The sequence below is a fragment of the Cheilinus undulatus genome, linkage group 6 (genome assembly GCF_018320785.1).
Source record: "Cheilinus undulatus linkage group 6, ASM1832078v1, whole genome shotgun sequence".
NCBI classification, from domain to species: Eukaryota; Metazoa; Chordata; class Actinopteri; order Labriformes; family Labridae; genus Cheilinus; species Cheilinus undulatus.
In genome coordinates this window covers 38,765,718-38,784,450 of record NC_054870.1, presented here as the reverse complement: position 1 = coordinate 38,784,450, position 18,733 = coordinate 38,765,718, and the positions used below count along the sequence as shown (strand labels likewise).

The 18,733-nt window shown below is 38.6% G+C and overlaps 1 protein-coding gene across 1 annotated transcript in view; it reads left to right on the top strand.

Moving 5' to 3' along the window:
- loxl4 (lysyl oxidase-like 4) overlaps positions 1-18,733 on the top strand; it is a 45,366-nt gene that overhangs the window by 8,119 nt on the left and 18,514 nt on the right. The window contains exons 4-6 of the mRNA XM_041788751.1: positions 12,340-12,378; positions 13,366-13,579; positions 13,921-14,098. Of these exons, the coding sequence (XP_041644685.1) occupies positions 12,340-12,378; positions 13,366-13,579; positions 13,921-14,098 (431 nt within the window). The remainder of the gene's footprint in view (positions 1-12,339; positions 12,379-13,365; positions 13,580-13,920; positions 14,099-18,733) is intronic.

The following is an 18,733-nucleotide window of genomic DNA, read 5'->3' as shown; positions in this document are numbered from 1 at the left end:
TGTATGGACAATAATAAGACAATATATAAATTAACAGGAACATAGTAAGATGGATGATTGGCTGTAGAGTTGATTGTATCTCAACGAGAAGGTAAGGAATTTGATATCCAGCTTCTGCAGCCACATGTCGATGTGTCCAAAGGTAAGACACTTAATCCCAGATTGCTGCCACTGCTGCACCAGTGACATATGAATGTGTATGAATGAAATAAGTGAATACTGAAGTGTTGTGGTTTAGTACTCTGCTTCAACAAGGAAAGATGCATGCATACTTTTGTGTAAATACTGTCATTTACAGTCACATGATCCTGATGATGCGTGAAAATCAAGGGCAGTAATTGACCTGCATGCTGCAGTTGTCAGAAAATTTCTAAATACATTGGGAATGATCTGTACACTTTACAAAAAGTTGTTTTTTCTAGTGGATTTGGTTGGAGCAGAGGAAACCAATATTACCAGTTATGTAGTCCTGCAGACTTCCTACTACATGTCTAGCCAGATAAAGGAAGACAACAGTCTTGACGAGTCTTATACTGAGATAAGAGCCTGGCTACACCTCTTTAACAGCTTTTCTCCCTTTTTGTCATAAACATGGTTTGAATGGAGACGAGCCAAATGATCCAGATCTCTAAAAAGACAAGTATTTCCCATTGCGTTGGGCGAGGCTGGACGAACATCAGCTGTGGAAACAAGCAAGATCAGGGTTTAAAATGACTAACTGTGACAAACTGTACTGAACCACACAGTGTGGTGGAATACATGTTAACCGCCATTCCTCAAGCTTTCTAAACTTTTTGCCTGATCGTGTCATGACTCTTCTCATCCTGCCCCTCCATCTGGAGTCACCTGATGTTATCTGTGAATAACCTCTTCTAGTAAGACATGTTCATAAATGCATTGTACTTAAGTGGCTACTTTTGCCTCTTGAACATTGATCTACTGTTCTCCTCCTCCCTCTGAAATAAAAACAAACATTGTCAGTGGTTTTTGGTAAGGCTCTGCTCCTAAACCACAGGAGGACCACACATTAGCAAAGAATAGCTCCACTGCTGTTATACCGTAAGACTGCATTGTGTCGACTGTCCTCGGTAGCAGGGGAACCCAGCTGGATCCTGGTTCTGGACTTCTGCCTGCCCTAGGTGATTCATAGTCTAACTATTCCTTTCTTCTTTTGGCTGGGGTTATTCTGACTCAACAAGCAGCACACAGCAACTCCTGCTCTGCTGTGGCTGTTAGACTTCTAGTACTTCTGAAATGTTGTAACTGTTGATGGAGTAACACATTAATTTTATTGGCTTCCTTTACTTTTTTATCGACTTTACAAACAACACGTGTTGGAGCACACTCACTCTCTGCCCTTGAATTTAGGCATCCTGGCTGAACTCTGCGTTATTGGGAACACTGTGACGCAATAACCTGATTCAATTGTTGGAGCAGGGGATCATCAGGCATCATATCTTTGGTAATAAAAGGTCCTCAGAATGAGGCATCGTTGAACATCCTGGCCTGGCTGTACACGACTCTACAGGATCATTTATTAGAGCACAGCTTCCACTGCATTGCAGGTGTGATGCATTTCATGGTTCTCTTCGATTTTCTACGGCCGCACAGATTCGCCACTTAATGCAAAGAACAGGAGATGAGAGGAAAAAGTAATATGTGAAGGAGGAAAGAGACTGGAGGGCTGCGATGACTGCAACACAGGATTTGGCTGCTTCCCAAGAGATGAGATATGACTGAGGGGGACGGGGCTGCTGTAGCTTGAAGGGCTTGGAGTGAAGCCTGCAGTGAATCTGCTCACTGGCTGTTTCAGGCTGTTGTTTCTTAAATCTCCCTCTAAGGTCAAAGAAAAGATAGAATAACATTTCATGGAGTCGTTTTGTTTTTGACCCAAGCCACAACAAAGTGGATAGAACTGTTTATCCCACACATTTGCTGCTGAATGTACAGCAAAAGTGGGGAACATATTGCATTTTGTAGACTCTGTTGTGGCTCAGTATGTATTATTTTAGTCTGCCTGTCCTGGGTTTGACCTGATGTTTTGCTCTTTCTCAGGCGCTGTGCTGGTCTAAACCACGATTATGTGTTTGTATTCAGACCAGTACCTGCTCTCTATCTCCACACATTTGTTTGTTTTCTCACAATATAAGTGTAAACAGACCTTAATGTCTTAGATGCCAGTGATGTGCTCAAGTGTATTTTTTTTTTTTTTTACATAAATTTCTTTTAGAAAGAAACCTTATGTATGTTATTGTATTCAAGTATTTACATAAAACAGACAGTTATTGAGGAGGACTTGAAATACAGGTGGTGCTGTTTCAGCCTTTCTGAGATGTAATTGTAAGGATTGCACTCTGACTAAAATTGTCACTGTAATTAAGATTACAAAATGTGAGCAGAGTCACAGCCAAACAGTTTAATTTGAGAGGATATGTCGCTCAGTTTATGTAACATCTTGAACACCTTAAACAGTGGACAGGAAGGTTAGGATGGATTGCACGGTTTGACCAAATATAGGCTGTGACACTCCCCTCCTGGACTCTCTCAGTCCATTCTTAGAAATCCTGGACCGTGCCATGTCTTCGGGCTCCCTGTGTCTTTTGGATGAGACTCTGAAGATGCTGTAATTACAGGTTGGTCATGACCAAGGCTCTCCAGGGTTTCTGCTGAGAGTGAAAAAACACCCCCAATTATAGCTGTGCGAGAGTAGGACAGAGCCGGCAAGGAAGGTGGAGGAGGAAAGGAACGAGAAAAAGAAGAGATGGAGAGAAAGAACAAGAGCTGCAGTCAGTCAGTCAGGCCGGGTTTTCGCTTGCTCGTGTGAAATATGTCCAATTACAGCAGCAGTTTGCAGCGGGGTGCGCTGTGTCAGCAGCTGTCTGTCTTCCTCTGTCACTGTAGTGATTTGGAGACTTAACCGACATTTTATGTTTAATTATGTTCCAGACAAAATTCTCTTATGATGAGGGTATCATTTTCAGGCTTTCGGGTGACATTTTATGTGACCTAGTCTGGTTTTTCTGTCTGATGACTGTGTGATCTTCTTCAATGACCTTCCCCTCTAATTTATTTCACCATCTTTTAATTTCTGTATGCGGCTATTTTAGCTATGATTGCTGACTGGTAAAACTAAGCGGAAGGGAAGGGATTTGTAACAGCTCACTCTGATCTGGATGGAAATATTTAACAACTGTTTACATGCAGAATACTTCATGCATACTTACAGTAAGGCAAGATAAAACTTATGGAAAACCACATCTTCAAAATAGTTTGTTTAGCCATGACCTTATTTTTCACTAATCTTGAGCAAAGCAAGCCACTTCTAAGTTTTGTAGAAAATTTCACTATCAAAACTAATTCAGTCATCTTAAAGCTAACTTAAGAGCTTTAAAAGCGTATTATAAACAAGGATATGATTGTGAAAAGTATACATCATTGCATATGACAGTGTATAAACCTACTTAGTTTTTGCCCCTTTTTGCTGAAATAAAGGGTCATGCAAATCATTGAAAAATATTTAATTAGCTATGTCTGAAGTACAGTTTTCTTTTATCAAATAAGTGTTCATACTTATAATTTTAGTAGGGCTGTAAAGATCAATCATATTAGGGCTGGGTGATATTGCCTAAAATTGATATCCCAATATATTTTTGATATATCCTGACACACGATATATTTGCGATATTTTGAAATGGCCTCTCAGCAGCTGTAATTCAGCCCCAAATGACACTAGTCTGGTGATAAAAATAGACTGATCTATTGGATTTTTAATAAAATTGTTTGCAGAAAGTAAAAATCAGTATAAAGTCAAATTTAGCTGTTTTATTTTGAAAAGGACTTCATTCAGTCTTTTACTAATAAATCAAAAAATACATAAATCATGAAATATTCTGTCTTTTACAGTGTATGGAAAGTCCTGAAATGTTTTCTATGTTACGTTTACTATTGCTGACTATAAAATGATTATTTTCCTCATTAAGGGTGATGCACACCTACACAGAACTCACCAACCATGCATGCAGTAAATGGCCAAAACCCTGCAGTCTAGTCCTCCATTCAGGCTCACAGCTGTGATTATATTAGTCCATTATCTGTGCTGATAAACGCTGGACCAGTTTCTGACAAGTTCATAACATGAGAGCGTCTTTGTTATTCAAGATACTCTCCTGTGTGATTATGGGGGGGGAAGCTTGTCTGGAGGCAGGGACATTTTAACTACTTCTTGTCGGTGAACTGTAAGGCTGAGATTCCGTAGTTGAGGAGAAGTGGATCACATTTTTCCGCTGCTGGGCTGTCTTCTCTCTAAAATGTACGCCTCTGGCAGGGAGTTTTCAGCAAAATGCTCGCGCCCAGGCAAATCTCATATTCTGGGTTAAGTGTCTTTTTAACAACACTGGGCTCATGTCTTTACCAATGTATTGTGTTACTGCCGCCGTTGTCTTGGAGACATCTTGCGGTGTATTTTTAACAAATAGTGAGTTCGACCTCTTCCTTTTCAAAGTTGAATGACTGCTTAACGCTGCAGGTCCAGCGTTGTTTCTCGTTAACTGTCTCAAAAGTCAGCTAACTCCCCGCAAACTAGCCACGCTGCTCTGTTTACCTTCCTCTTCCTTGCTTCTTGCCGCTGATGCGTGTTTGCAGAGGAGTTTTCTGGATAGGCGCAGGAGAGAGAGTGAGCTCTCTGCTGTGAAAGATACGTTTAGGGACAATGGGAGAAGTGAAACTCCAGCGAGAAATGCACGCTGATGGCTCAAAACTTCCACATAATTTATACTCGGATATTTGCGATATAGTCATTTTATACATCGTGGGTGGTAAAAGCCAGGATACATCGAGTACACTAATATTTAGCATAAAAATGCTAAATTTATAAAAATACAACAAATTTAATATAAGATTTAGTACATTTTAGTACAAAATAATACTTTACCATATTATCACTGCTTAAATAGGCAGCTAAGAAAGAATCGCAGATAAGAAAACTGGAGAATGTTAGAACCATCTTAAAAACTGCAGTGGGTTTAAAGAACAGATTTCTCCTTAAGAACGGTTGTTGATGGAGGTTTATTAAACCTAACAAACCTTCTTCCTCCTGCATTCAAAGAAACCTATCACTTGCACCTTTTTCTTACGCATTTCAGCATTCTTTCTCTTCTGTTGTCTTGTACAGTGCATTCAGAAAGTATTCAAACCCTTTGTACTTTTTTCATTTTCTTAAGTTGCTGCCTGAGGCTAAAATAAAAAAAAAAATCAGATTTATTCTCATTAATCCATACTCAGTGCCCCATCATGGCAAATTGAAAACAGGATTTTAGAATTGTTCGCAAATTTATTAAAATAAAAAACAGAAATATCACATTTGCTGCAAAAAAATCTTCTGCACTGAAGGTATTTAAGAGCACAGTGGCCGCCATAATTCTCACATAGAAGAAGTTAGGACTCTTTCAAGAGTCCTGGTCACCTGGCCAAACTAAGCAATCAGGAGAGACAAGCCTTATTAAGGGAGGTGATCAAGAACCCAATGGTCTCTCTGACTGAGTTTCAGAGATCCTGTGTGAAGATAGGGAAAAGTTCCAAAAGGACAGCCATCACCGCAGCCCTCCACCAAACTGGCTTTATGATAGAGTGGCTAGATGAAAGATTCTCCTCAGTGCAGAAATGAGAGCTCACTTTAAGTTTGCAAAAAAACTCCATGTAAAAAGCAAGACATTTTTTGTAGCCTTCTCCAGATCTGTCCCTTGCAACAATCCCGTCTCTGAGCTCTGCAGGCAGTTCCTTTGACCTCATAGCTTGGTTTTTGCTCTGATATGCATTGACAGATGTGAGGCCTTCTATAGAGAGGTGTGTGCCTTTCCAAATCATGTCCAGTCAGTTTAATTTGCCACAAGTAGACTCCATTTGAGTTGTAGAAACAAACAAGTGAAGAGGGTACTTTCTGAATATATGGCATAGTGTAGTTTGTCTTCCATGTTTGAAGCATATGCCCAGACATTTAAAACAATGTATTAAAAGAGTCTTGCATGCATTAACACACCTGTCCAACTAAGTCCTGCTTACTGCATTGTGCACTAATGGAGTGTAGATAGCTTAGAATATGTCTGTAGCTAAAGAAATGGGAAAAATTCAAAGGAAAAGTTGAATCAACTATCATAAGGCCAGAGTGATTAAAAAAAAAAAAAAGAATGAGTTTTTCTTTTAAATTTGAATCTGATTTGCACCTCAAAATGATTTTTTTCAGAAATAGTATTGTTAAGAAATAAAAGCCAGTTATATTTTGTTTTGCATATCCACAGCAGCAGACGCTGTTATAAAGCCAGTGAGCAGTGTGAGGGTTATGAAACCTAAACAGTGGTGTAATGCACGTCTTTAACAGGCAGGTGGGACTCCTTATCATTACACTCTGCTCTTCTGGCTCCGCAACAAGGGCTGTATACACCGTTTAGCTGAGCAAAGCAAAGTACTAATACCAAGGTATCTACGGACCTGTTTTTGCTTGTTATACATATTACAGTCACATAAAGGATGCCAAAACTTTCCATTCATCATTACTGCACAGTATGATACCAAGTGATGCGAGCCAATACAAGCTTTGTTATCTTATTGAACAATAGCATCAGGAAATATCAAAGCTTTAAATTAAAACTAAAGTTATCGTGTCTTTGGAAGTATATTTGCTAAAATATACAATTTAGACATTGTGTCAGAGTTTGCTGTGTTTTGGTAATTAAGGATAAACAGTATCCCATACTGAGTGTCTTCTTATATCACAGCTATGGTGTTGAAACAGGAATTGATATTGTTTCAAATTTATTAGGATTGTATTTAAGTTTGAGAATCTGTTATGGATTTTTTGACCAGGCTAATGCATTTACACCTTTTGTGGCCTGATAGTTACTTATTGATTTTATACACATAACGAACTGAAAATAGAGATCTGGATTGGCAGTCTGTTTCAAAAGAAGAGCTTGTAAGGTAAAAATTCAAAGCTTTAGTCCTTGTCCTGAAGAATATGAGGTCACAAACAATTCACAGGCATGTTTGCTTCATTGGAAAAATTGTGTTACAGCGCATGTTTCTCATTGTGTCTGCCTGATGACATGCTACTGCAAAGCCACATGGTAGACACATCTAAGATATTTTACAAGTGCAAGTCAAGACACTGTAAAGAATTAGTCCTGTACAATGTGTTAGTCACTGTCTACAGCAAGACATCGCATGCAGCTATTTAAGGGGATACATGTGGTTTAAATGACTAGATTTTCTGCCTTCAGTCGAATGTTTGATACAGTTTTTAAAAGGTAGCAAGTAAGGCTGATTATAGGATTTTATTTACATATGGTTTTGATTTAAGACTGTTTTGGTCTAAAAGAAGCTGTATGTTTGCTCCAAATAGACCTGAGAATGTAGATTTTGCTGAATGATCTATGAAATGAAAGTACCCACCAAACTAATATTTACATGGGAGGTCTTGACTCTCTGCTGGTGCATTAGGTACTTACAGCTTCAGGAAACAGGTTGTTATATGAATTCTGGAAACCGTTCAGTCAGCAGTCCATGACTTTGCACAAACAAACATCTACATCACATCATGTGAGTGACAACGCTTCTCTTCATTCCATCATCATCAGTTTGTTTATAATGTTTTCTGACTTTCCTCTTACAGCAGTGTCAGGAGTCCATGTCAGTAATTCAAATATTTACCTTTCTTCACAAATATCCTAGGATGTGTGTTTCTTTAAAGGCTATTCCACTAAAACCCGCATGAGTCAGGGAAGATTTTTTTTTTTTATTTTATTGTGTGTAAGTAGCCACATATAAAACCAAAAGAACATGCTGATGCCATGCTGACGTCAAACTCCACTGAGATTAAACTTGAAAATATGTGTGCTTAGCTGTGCATTACCACAACAGCTTACTTTGTGAAATGCCAGTTTTAAAGGTTAAATTTATTCATTTTTTTTTTTCACGAAGCAGCCATTTCTTTGTATTAAAACTCAAGGTTGGAAGGCCAAAAAAAATCATCAGATTGTTGGGTGGTTGTACTTTATTTTATTGAAAGACAACATCCAGTTAAAACATGGAAGAAAATCTGACCATATTTTAAGGCTAAATGGCATTATAAAAACACATTTGCTACCATAGCTAATGAAAACATTCGGCCACTTTCTGGCTTAAGGTCTGTATCCTAAAGTTAATGCCTCTTATCATGTTTTCTGTCATGATACTGTCTGCTATTAGATTGTAATGTTAGAATTCAGCTAACATGGATAAATAGATATAAAAAAGTAGTTTTACCCTGAAATACGGTGCAAGTTCTTCCATTGTTTTTCCTTTTCATTGCCTTTTAAGTGCTTTTCAAGATTTTAGATATTGTTGCTGCCTTGCAGAAACTTTATCTCTCCATTTTTCCTGAGTTTCATTCTTTCATAAATCAGTGCTATTGTTCATCCTCTACGTCTGTCAGTGGGTTTTACAAATTTCAGACCAATTGAAAGTATCATAAAGAGTTTTTGCCTAAACCCCATAACTCCTCAAGATTGGAGGAACTTAAACAAAGCCGCAACTCCAAGGTCCATTTTAGCTTGTCCGAAATCTTGTAACTGCATTTTAGCTCAGTTTTGAGAAAAAAAAAATGTTTTTTTTCCCCTCATTTCCTGAAAAGTAATTTTTGAGACATGACGTTTGTATTAATCTTGCCAAACCAGTGGTTTGGCCAGATTACCTGTCTGACATCAGGCAGATCCCACAGCTTCAAGCTGAAACACTCTTCCTGGTTTGAGAATGGCGGGGCCAATCAGCATCATTAGAGGAAAAGAGGCACTTGAGTTATCAAGCATTTACCTTTTAGGTGTTCACTTATTTCCCGTTCAGTGCATAACAAGTTCCTTTTCCATGGTTAAGTTCATGTTTAAATCTTTGATCTACTTGTAAAGCAGGTCTGGAAGTCTATTACCCTTAGTTTAAGACAGCAGAAAAATCCCAAATGACACAAAAACAGTTTCAAATGCAGATAGTGGAATTTCAAAATGCTATAAAAAGAGTGTGATCAATTCCCCCCACCCCCTCAAGAAAAATAAAGTTTTTTTTTTTCTTTTTACTGAATTGAATAATATGGAAACATTATATCTTGCATGCCAGGCCAGGTTCGGCCCAATGCAAAATAACTGAGATTCTTAAATTGTTCAACATATAACCTTGAACACAGCAGTAAATCATTTTGCTTCTTGTTAGCTACACATTTACACAACTCCTGAAAGTTTTGATATTGTCAAGGTGAGCTGCATGTGTGAATGAAAACAGCTGAATATTTCACACAGACTTTATCCTCACATTTCCAACCAACCCTCTAGGATAATTTACATAAGAAGTTGGGGTCATGTGTGAATTCCAAAGGAAATATCCAAAAAAAAAAAATCCTGAACAGTCATGGTGGGTGATGTTTATATCCTGCAACCGCTGCATGGCCGGTTAGATCGTCATGCATGCATTTTAGCTCAGAAGCTGCTTCACAGTCCTTTTTGTATGCAGGTGTGTTCTTTAGTCATTCATTTAAACTGTGAATACATCCAACTCAACATAGCAACATAGCATTAGACATAGCACTGATTGAAAGGCAAAAAACTGTCCTCATGGCATCAGAATCTGTAGCTTTGTCCACCCTTGTGGAGTATGCTATAAAAACTTCGATGTGGCTTCTGCGGCATCCTCATTACATCAGGATCTGCCTTACGAGACGCTCCCCTAAAGTCTAACAAGGAAAATCTCCCACCCTGAGGTGTGAAAGCACAACTCCTGATGATTTTAGAGGCAGGCTGTCCTTGAATTAATCAGAAATTTCTGGGAATGCCTGTGGAAAACAGCTGACTCCAGGGGACCTTGGCTGCCTCGGGAATATGGTTATTAGGCTACATATTCCAGACACTAGATTGTTAATCTGGTTGTCCACCAATCAGTGTGTAAAGAGTCTGATACCTAGCGCCTGAAGTCCATACTTTAAACCTTTTAAGAGGCAACACTAAGGGACGTATGAGCTAATGTAGCATGAGTTACAAGGAATATTTTACAAATCACCTTTTTTTTTTTCAAGTTAGGACTATCAGAATGTCTGTTGTAAAGCAATGGCATCCAATTTAAGGCCCCTTATAATTTCTGTCAGGCTGTAGTGTGTGGTTCTTTGAGTGTTTATGTGTAATTGACGTGAATGTTAGAGATGCTGCATGCCCTCTGTAGTGGTTTAAGGATGTCCTGGCATGGTCTGTGTGGCAATTCTGCTTTGTGTGTCAGCCAAGAGAACAGAAGGCTTTCCTCTCCTCCGCTCTTCAAGTCAGCCTGCCTACTTGGTACATAAATCTTTATTTGGTTCTGGCATTTCTCGTGCAGTGCAGCTTAGTGCCAGAGTTTTTGTTTGTATATCGTGCTTGGTCAGGCCATGTTTTCCCAGAAATGTTGTACATCACTGATGTTGAATGTCATGATTTATTTGGACTGCGTGTGGCTTTAGAGGTTAACGATCTAGTTGAAAATATAATATGTTTTCTTATCCTTTTATAGTTTGAACATCCTGTAGTTATGTACAAACTCTGGCGCAGTATTGCAGCAAGCTTTACTTAGGTTTTGTATTTCAAAGGGTGTGTGTTAGTTTAAAGGAAAGTACATGTGACTTAATGTAAAGGTGGATTATTTGGATAAAAATATCCAGCAGTACATTCCTGTTGAACACTTAACCTTATGTTGGGACAGGAAATACTGTTAGGGCTCAGGAACATATGATACACTGGCTGTAAATTCTAAACATAAACACAGTAAAAAGCAAGCAGCCCACATTCCAGATGGAAATATGCTCCTGATCCTATAAAGCAAGGAAGAGAGACAGAACGTGGAGTTGGTAAAAAGAACAGTACATTTTTCTTTCAACTGTAGCTGTCGTCGCCGTCGATGTACCTAACTTCACACTTACCACAAAGCCGCACGCACAGCTCATTCTGGTTTTATATACTTAAGTTCTATTTGGAGCTGCATGATTCATTTTTGTGATAAAGTCAGGGTCTGAGATGTAGCTATTTAGAGTCACAACATAGACGACTTCTCTCTACATGTTTGTGCTGCTACTCACTGTGGCAGACGTTGCTCTTGTGTGGGCCAAGCCAAACCAAGCCAAACTGGAGGTCTGCAAAGTCATGGTCCAATGTAAAGTTAATCTGTGATAACCATATTTCATATTCAGTATCAATTACAAATACCTTTGTCAAAACAACAAAAATTAATTATATTTATTTATTCTGAAGTAAAATATAACCTTTTTTCAAAACAAAATGACCTTTTTTCTGGATTGGCACATTGAACATTTAGACAGTAATGGCGCATTTTTACTAGCAAGGCCATGCTTTTCACAAACATCTGGATGCCAGAAAATAAAGTAGAAGAAACTGAGACAACTTTAATGTAAACAATGAAATAATTGTGACGAGGAAAAAATTTGCAAAAGAAAAAAAGGCTTAAAGAGCAGCAAAAATTGAATACAAATGTCAAATATGGTTTTCATGATTTAAAAAGGGTCATAAAGTGGCAAAAATAAGGGCAGAAAATGGAGAAAAGCAGTTAAAATAGGCAAAAACGGGTTATATAGTGGCAAAAACTAGGCAAAACAATGGTGAAAAGCAGTTAAAAACCGCCAAAAAGAGTTATAAATTAGGCAGGAAAAGGTTGAAAAGGGGTTCAAAATTGGCAAAAGTGGCAAAATGGGTGCAAGGTTGCAAAAATGAGTTTTAAGTGATAGAAGAGTTGCAAAAAAGGGTGGACAAAGTAGTAAAAAGGGGTTTACAATTAGCCTAAATGGGTCAAAAGTGTCAAAAATTGTGTGAAAGTGGCAGAAATAGGTTAAAAGTGGAAGAAGTGTGGTAAAAATGGGCTGGTAAAGTAGTGAACAAAGGTACAAAAGTGGCAAAAATGGTTTAGAGTGGTAAAAATGGGTTAATCGTTAGATACGTGGTGAAAAAAATGGGTGGAAACAGTGATAAAAGGGGGTTAATGAAATGGCATGAATAAATAATCTTTACATCAGAACCCAAACCCAGCACCAAAATGAACTAACTGTAAGCCAGGATGCTAGCCCCAATGCTACTTATTAAACACACATGCATGGATATCATTAATAAATCATAGGAGGGGAGGCCCATCCAATTCATTGGGTAGGCCTGCCTACAGTCACTACTCCCTCCATGAGAACTTGGTTATACATGGCACCTTGGAGGGTATGAGGTGATGATCTTTGTTTATGATCTTACTAAATTACAGACTTGATAGAGCTAACACCCATTGTGCTTTTGTTTCTTTTTACAGGAAAATATGGGACACCAAGGTTGCAGATCCTTCAACGAGGTAAGGAAAAGTCAATAATCTCTCATGGTGCCATGCTTATAAAGATGACTTATTCATAATGCACTTTATAATACTGGAGTTACACGGTGCCACATAGGCAGACACAGAAATAGACTGGGTTAAAAAGCAAGCAAATTAAAGTCCAAAATAGAATGCTAAAAATATTCAAACCAAAATCCTACTGTGTTCAATAGGAAACTACTGACCAGGAGGAACTGAACTTCTGAAACACTGGACTGCCACAGAGAAAACACTGTGTTGCCTTCTTATCTCTGACAATAAATTAGAGATGCACGGATGCATCAGTTTAACATCGGTACAAACGACATAACGACTGATTCAGAGAAGAGACTGATAATTTAGCAGAAGATGTGAGCTGTTGGGCAAACTTTGATCTCTTTTCATGGTCAGGCATGAGAGAAAATGAAGACATTGTGAGAGTGTTATACCAAAAGAGGTAATAAAAAACCCCATTGGCATCATCCATTTGCTAAGCTGTTTTAAACATCTGTATCAGCACTTGCCCTGATTTTTACAATCGGTACATCTCAAGAACAAACAGAGTTATGTCTGCAAACACTGTGATTACTGACTTTTAAATATGAAATGGATAAAAAAGCCTTTTGAAATTACTACACCACAACCCATTCTGTTAAAAGTCACCTAACTTTTCTGTGTTTTTCCACGATTTCTGTATTTGGACTGAGCCCAGTTGGAAAACAGGCATCTCACATGTTTTCACTGCACCTATCAGAGCTTAGCAGCACTGGAATCCAAATGTGATGAAAGATGCAGAGTTGTTTGTTCATTTTTCCTCCACTCTCAGTCAAATCTGTTCAAAAAGGGAAAACAACATATTTCATTTTATCAACTTGATCTCGGCTTGTCGCAGCAAAGTAAAAGATATGGCATGTTTATGAGCAATACTTAAGATTTTAAACTATGCTGACAAGAGTACTTGACTGAAAACGTTTCTCTTCTTTTTAGACTGAGCTTCATGGCAAAGAAAAAGGGATTCTGGGTAGAGAAAATCCACTGTCGGGGTATGGAGAACTCCTTGTCAGAGTGCCTTGCTCAGCTCTCGATCCCCCGTAGTCCCACACCTTGTAAGAACGGGAGACATGCAGTGGTCAAATGTGTACCAGGACCTCAGTTTGCTCGCATCTCTTCAGGAAGACCCCAGGCCCCTTATCCAGTTGTGGTAAGATTAATAAAGTTAAGCCTCAAAACACTGTGTGCTATGTCCTGATGAAGACTCGCTTGAGTCAAAACCCCAAGACATCCCTGTTTGATAAAGGACTTTTATATCATATCAGAGTGCCTCGGATTTTCACTACTGACTGCCTTTTTTACCTTGGACTTTGTTTGTTAATAACTAGTCCAGTCATCCATTCATTCTTTATGGTTCATCCTTGTCTTCTCATCCTGAAGAGCAACTGATCCTGGCTAGACTCTTGTAATTTCTGACCCCATGTAGCACTAATCCTCTGATATATACACTGAATGATTTTTATGGAAGGAGTTTTCTGCTGTTCTCCACAGCCGGTGCGTCTGAAGGCTGGTCCCCGACTCGGTGAAGGGCGTGTGGAGGTGCTCAGAGATGGAAAGTGGGGTACTATTGTGGATCACATGTGGGAAAGAACTGCAGCCAGCGTGGTGTGCAGAGAACTGGGCTTTGGTACTGCCAAGGATGCCCTGCATGGAGCCTTCATGGGTCAAGGTAAGAGAGAGAGAGAGAGAGAGAGAGAGCTGCTGTCACTTTTGCACTATTTAGACTGGGGAAACTCTAATTTGATCCAGACATTTTCAGTCTGCTCTGCAGTTTGGATGATTAAATGTGTTTATCATGCGTCATCGTATTCCAGAGAAGACAGGGAGACTTTTCCAGGGTTTTGCTTATGTTTTGCTTATCTTATGATGCCTCGCCCGTCTGCGCTGACTGATCAGATAATGTATGGGCACATGTGTTTTTCTGTGTGTGTATGTTACCTGAAGCTGTGATTACATGAGTGCAGTGCCAGGGCTTCCAGCTGCCCAAATACCATGCACAGTTTTCCTCAAACACACATGCACAAAAAAATGAAACACTGTAAGTCATGGTGGTTGAAACTGGCATTTTGAAACAAAATCCACCAACACAGTCTTGCTCACTAAGCTTTTAGTTTACTGTGTGAAAACGGAGTCCTGTGGTCTTTTTCCCTTCGATTTAAAATTTTCAGCTTTGGGGATGTTAAGATTCAGTCAGTATCCAGCTGCGCCAGTGGTGTCCCCACCCTTAGGAGATGTGAGAACGGCTTCCCCATGCCTCGGGGTTAGGGTGTAGTCTCTAATCATGCTGATCAAGATGAAATGTGGGATGACAGTCTGCTGGTTTAGCTGTTCAGTTGATCATACAAAGGATATTTTTGTATGTGTTGGATTAGTCTTCTTCCTTTTAAACCCTAAAAATGTTTTAATGGTTTTCTGTCAGTGATGTCATCCTCTTTACCTTTCTCTTTGATGTGTCCAACGTAGCTTAAATCTAGTTCAGTTACCTCCTCTAGTCGGACTTTGAACTCCTTAAAGCTCGTCTGGTTTCAATCAGCACCTTTAGTCGTTTGTTAAAGCTTCAGCTTCACCGTGGTTCCAGCAGTCTGAGGGTGAGGTGTTTAATTGTTAGGAGCACCAGAAAGCTTCCAATTTACTACCCAAAATAGGTTTTCTGTGATCTTGTTGCAAAGCTACACTTAGTGTATGTATGTGAAATGCCTGAAAGTGTTAGCATGCATAGGTAGCCTGGTTGTGTGTGTTAAAAAAAGGCACAGAGTTATAACAGTTAGATGTGGCTCTGTTGTGCCTGACAAATAGCAGGTTTCATCTATATGTTAACCCCATATTAGTCTTAACTCCCTTCTAGAAATGCAGGTTTTCTATACCTTGCTTGTAATTCATTCACTTACAGTTTTAGCCCTATCTTTGTGGCTGTGCAGCAGCAAGCACTGACTGCACTTGAAATGGGTATTTTTATGGCTTTTAAACTGACTCTATCATTCTTCTTCTCTATTCCTGGTCACAAGAGCAGAGTGCAGGGTTTACAATTAAAGTGATAAAACGGCCAATCTCTCGATGGTAAGCACCAGAACTAAACAAATTCTTAATACTTTTAACAGTTCTCAGATCTCAGTCAAATGTTCTACCTAAACTGTAACAAAGCCTACTAGTAGCCACTGTGGCTAATGGCTACTGCCATGCTGTCATAATTCTCTCATTACTCAATATAAATAACGTTGTATGATTGATCAGTAGCATCTTGCAGGGAGAGGGTGGTTTAGCTTCTTTTTTTAACTAGACAGTGGGAATAAAGTTGTACATACTCATATGTAACAGAAGCAATGAGTTCACCACATTCAGCACAGGAATGGAGATGCTAACATGCATGGAGGACCGCAGACCGGCAGTGCTAGTCAGAGGTGGAAAAAGGATACAACTATTGTACTCAAGAAAAAGTACTGTTACTCTGGATAAAATTTATGTAAGTAAAAGTAAAATTACTGGTGTATAAATCCACTAAAGTTAAAGTAAAAAGTATTGAAGTTAAAGTTTACTTTAAGTACTTAGTACTGAGTAGCTACTGAGAGGTTGTACTGTAAATAGTGATCTTTTCTTATTAGCAATGACAACAAGAGAATAGAAATTTACAGCCATGTCTTCAGGTAAAGTCACACCTCTATAATGAAGTAAAATACACAGTGAACACAGTGATAGTGTTACTTTAACTCAGATAGAATTAAACTGAACACTTTAAAAGTGTCCATGTTGGTCCTACATATAGTTAAGGTGTTAGTATTTTACAATATAATGGAGCTGCAGTGACCCCTGAAAATCTGTGGCAAGGTTGGCCTCCTCTGTCAAGAACAGGGCAGGGAATCAACCTAATAGCAAGGCAATGCATACTAATGCACTGTTCTTTAGGAGCACCTAAAGTCACACACATGAGCTCTAACTCTGTGGGAAACTTCATTCAAGGTGCAAATGTGTCTGTAAACTAAAAAAACAGTCCACTAGAAACAAAACAAAAGAACCCGAGCAGGGATCACTGTAGAATAAGCAACATCTAAACAAAACTAAACATGTTTAAAACACATCTAAACACTCCCCTGTTTCACTCGGAATGGAGTGAAAATGACACTTGGAGGTAAAATCAACTCCTTAATGTTTAAACCTTCACACTTGCTGAATGATCACAATTAAAATTCCCTTTGAACTGGGTTTGAAGTTATTCACTTGGAGACATCTTTAATTTAAATGAACATTCATAATAGATTTTGCACTAAAAATATACATTTAAAGTTGATCAGTGTCTGCTTCTGGTGTTATATCAGCTAATTTAGAGACTTAAATTTAACAAAAGGAATTTTGCATAAACATCTGAAACCATTTGAGTCAGTGTCAAAAAGAATGTATAATGTTGAAAAAGCAGAACAGTCCACAATTATCTACTAGAGTCATTCCTCTAGTAACTTTACTCCAGTGAAGCCTGATACTGAATGAAAAGCTCTGCTAAATCCCTGGAGCCATAAAAAGGTAGCAGGACAGTTATACTGGTCAGCAGAATACTGTGTCTGGAGTTCTGCACCAAAGCACAGTGCCAAAATGCATGACCTGCCACTGTTTTTACCTTGATTAAATTACATGTAAATTACACAAGCCTCCTGCAGAATAACCGAACACACCTCTAGACATAAACTGGTTAAAACTCAATAATGTACCTGTTACAAGAGATACATTTTAGCTCGTATATTTTCCTCTTTTCTTGTACCAGACTGCTTTGCATTTGCAGCATTTTTACACTTAAACATGGCCAATAAAAATAATTCCTATACATAACATACAGTAAATAGTCTGATCTGAGTGTATGTAGAAGTACAGTATGGGGCTGAATGATTTAATTTCAGTCTTCATAGCTTCCTTTCTATGACATGCAGTCTGTTAGACATTTTACAGTGACATATAATTTTCCATGTGTTCCAAGGCCACATAAATACACGCCTATATGTCGTTGGTAAGGGCCTAAATTAGCCTCTTTGATAGAAGCTCTGTAACTCTCACTAAGAATTTCTTGTACATGCAACTAAGCTCTCATGGAGTAGATTTATCTCATGAATCTTCTGCATTTAGTGATAAAAAGCATTTTGTTCAGGTTCACTTGCTTTCCATCAGCACGTGAGAAAAACGTCTTCATGATTTTTATCAAATCCATCAGTGAGCCGTTAAAATCCCTAGGACCTCACAGGAGCTGTTTTACAATTTAGACTGATCTGATGTGATAAAGTTTTTATTTGAGTGGCTGGTTGGCTGCAGAGACTGGTAGACAGTATGCCAGGTGGCTGTTCTGGCTTTGAATGTGGTCTGGAGATCAGATTTGTATGAAAATTTAATGCACATACGCATTTACCTACATGTGAGAAGTAAAGGCCTATACATAGAAGGACAAATCATCCCCCACTCAGATAAGCAAAAAATCATTGCCTAGGTATATAAGATTGTGTTAGATACTTTTTCAGTACCACTTGCTTTTAACCAAAAGCTGCAGCAGACAAAGAGAATGACTGTGATCCATTTCAATTTTGCAGGCCAACAAATACTGACATTCTTTAAAAGCATTAGGCTAGTTAAATTTTAGTACTAATGACATGTTGAATATGTATTTGTAAAGTTAGACAGTGTGCAGTTTGACACTGTACAGTGTTGACTGGCAATTTTGGTCATTAAAACAAGAAATTGACCTATATTGGGTGCCTAAGGCTACTTTTTGTGGTATTAAGCAGGTATCTATATATTTTTTTTCTAGTACATGTTTTACAAGTTCAAAAGTCTGACTTAAACTAAAATGACAGCCTGTCAGAATACTGTGCATTGTCACTGGCATTGCCCGTTGCTATTTTGCTTCTTTAGTGAACAACTTTAGTGGTGCTGGGGAGGAAGAAAGGGTGGCTAGCACCAAGTTATCAGTGCTATAAAGACTTCCTACAATGGTATTAATTTTCTTTACAAGGTTTTCCTTCATACAGCAAATGGTGAAAGCTCTCATCCATCACTGTTTGTTGTATGAACGTGCTGGATTGTCTTCTCCGTCTTCATGTAGACTAAACACCTGGAGTATTCTTATCTACAAGGATACTTTTCCTTCGTATCTTCTGACTTACATCAGTCAGAGGAGCTCAGGAATCTATCTTCTCCCTTTTCAGGATGTTTTCTTACTGTCTGTACTAAGGGTCAGAACTGCAAGGCACCTAAATTTGCTTCTCCTTCTCCTTCTCCACTGCCTGAAATACAAAAGGAAACATCTTGACTTGGTCTCATTGGATGCTTTTAA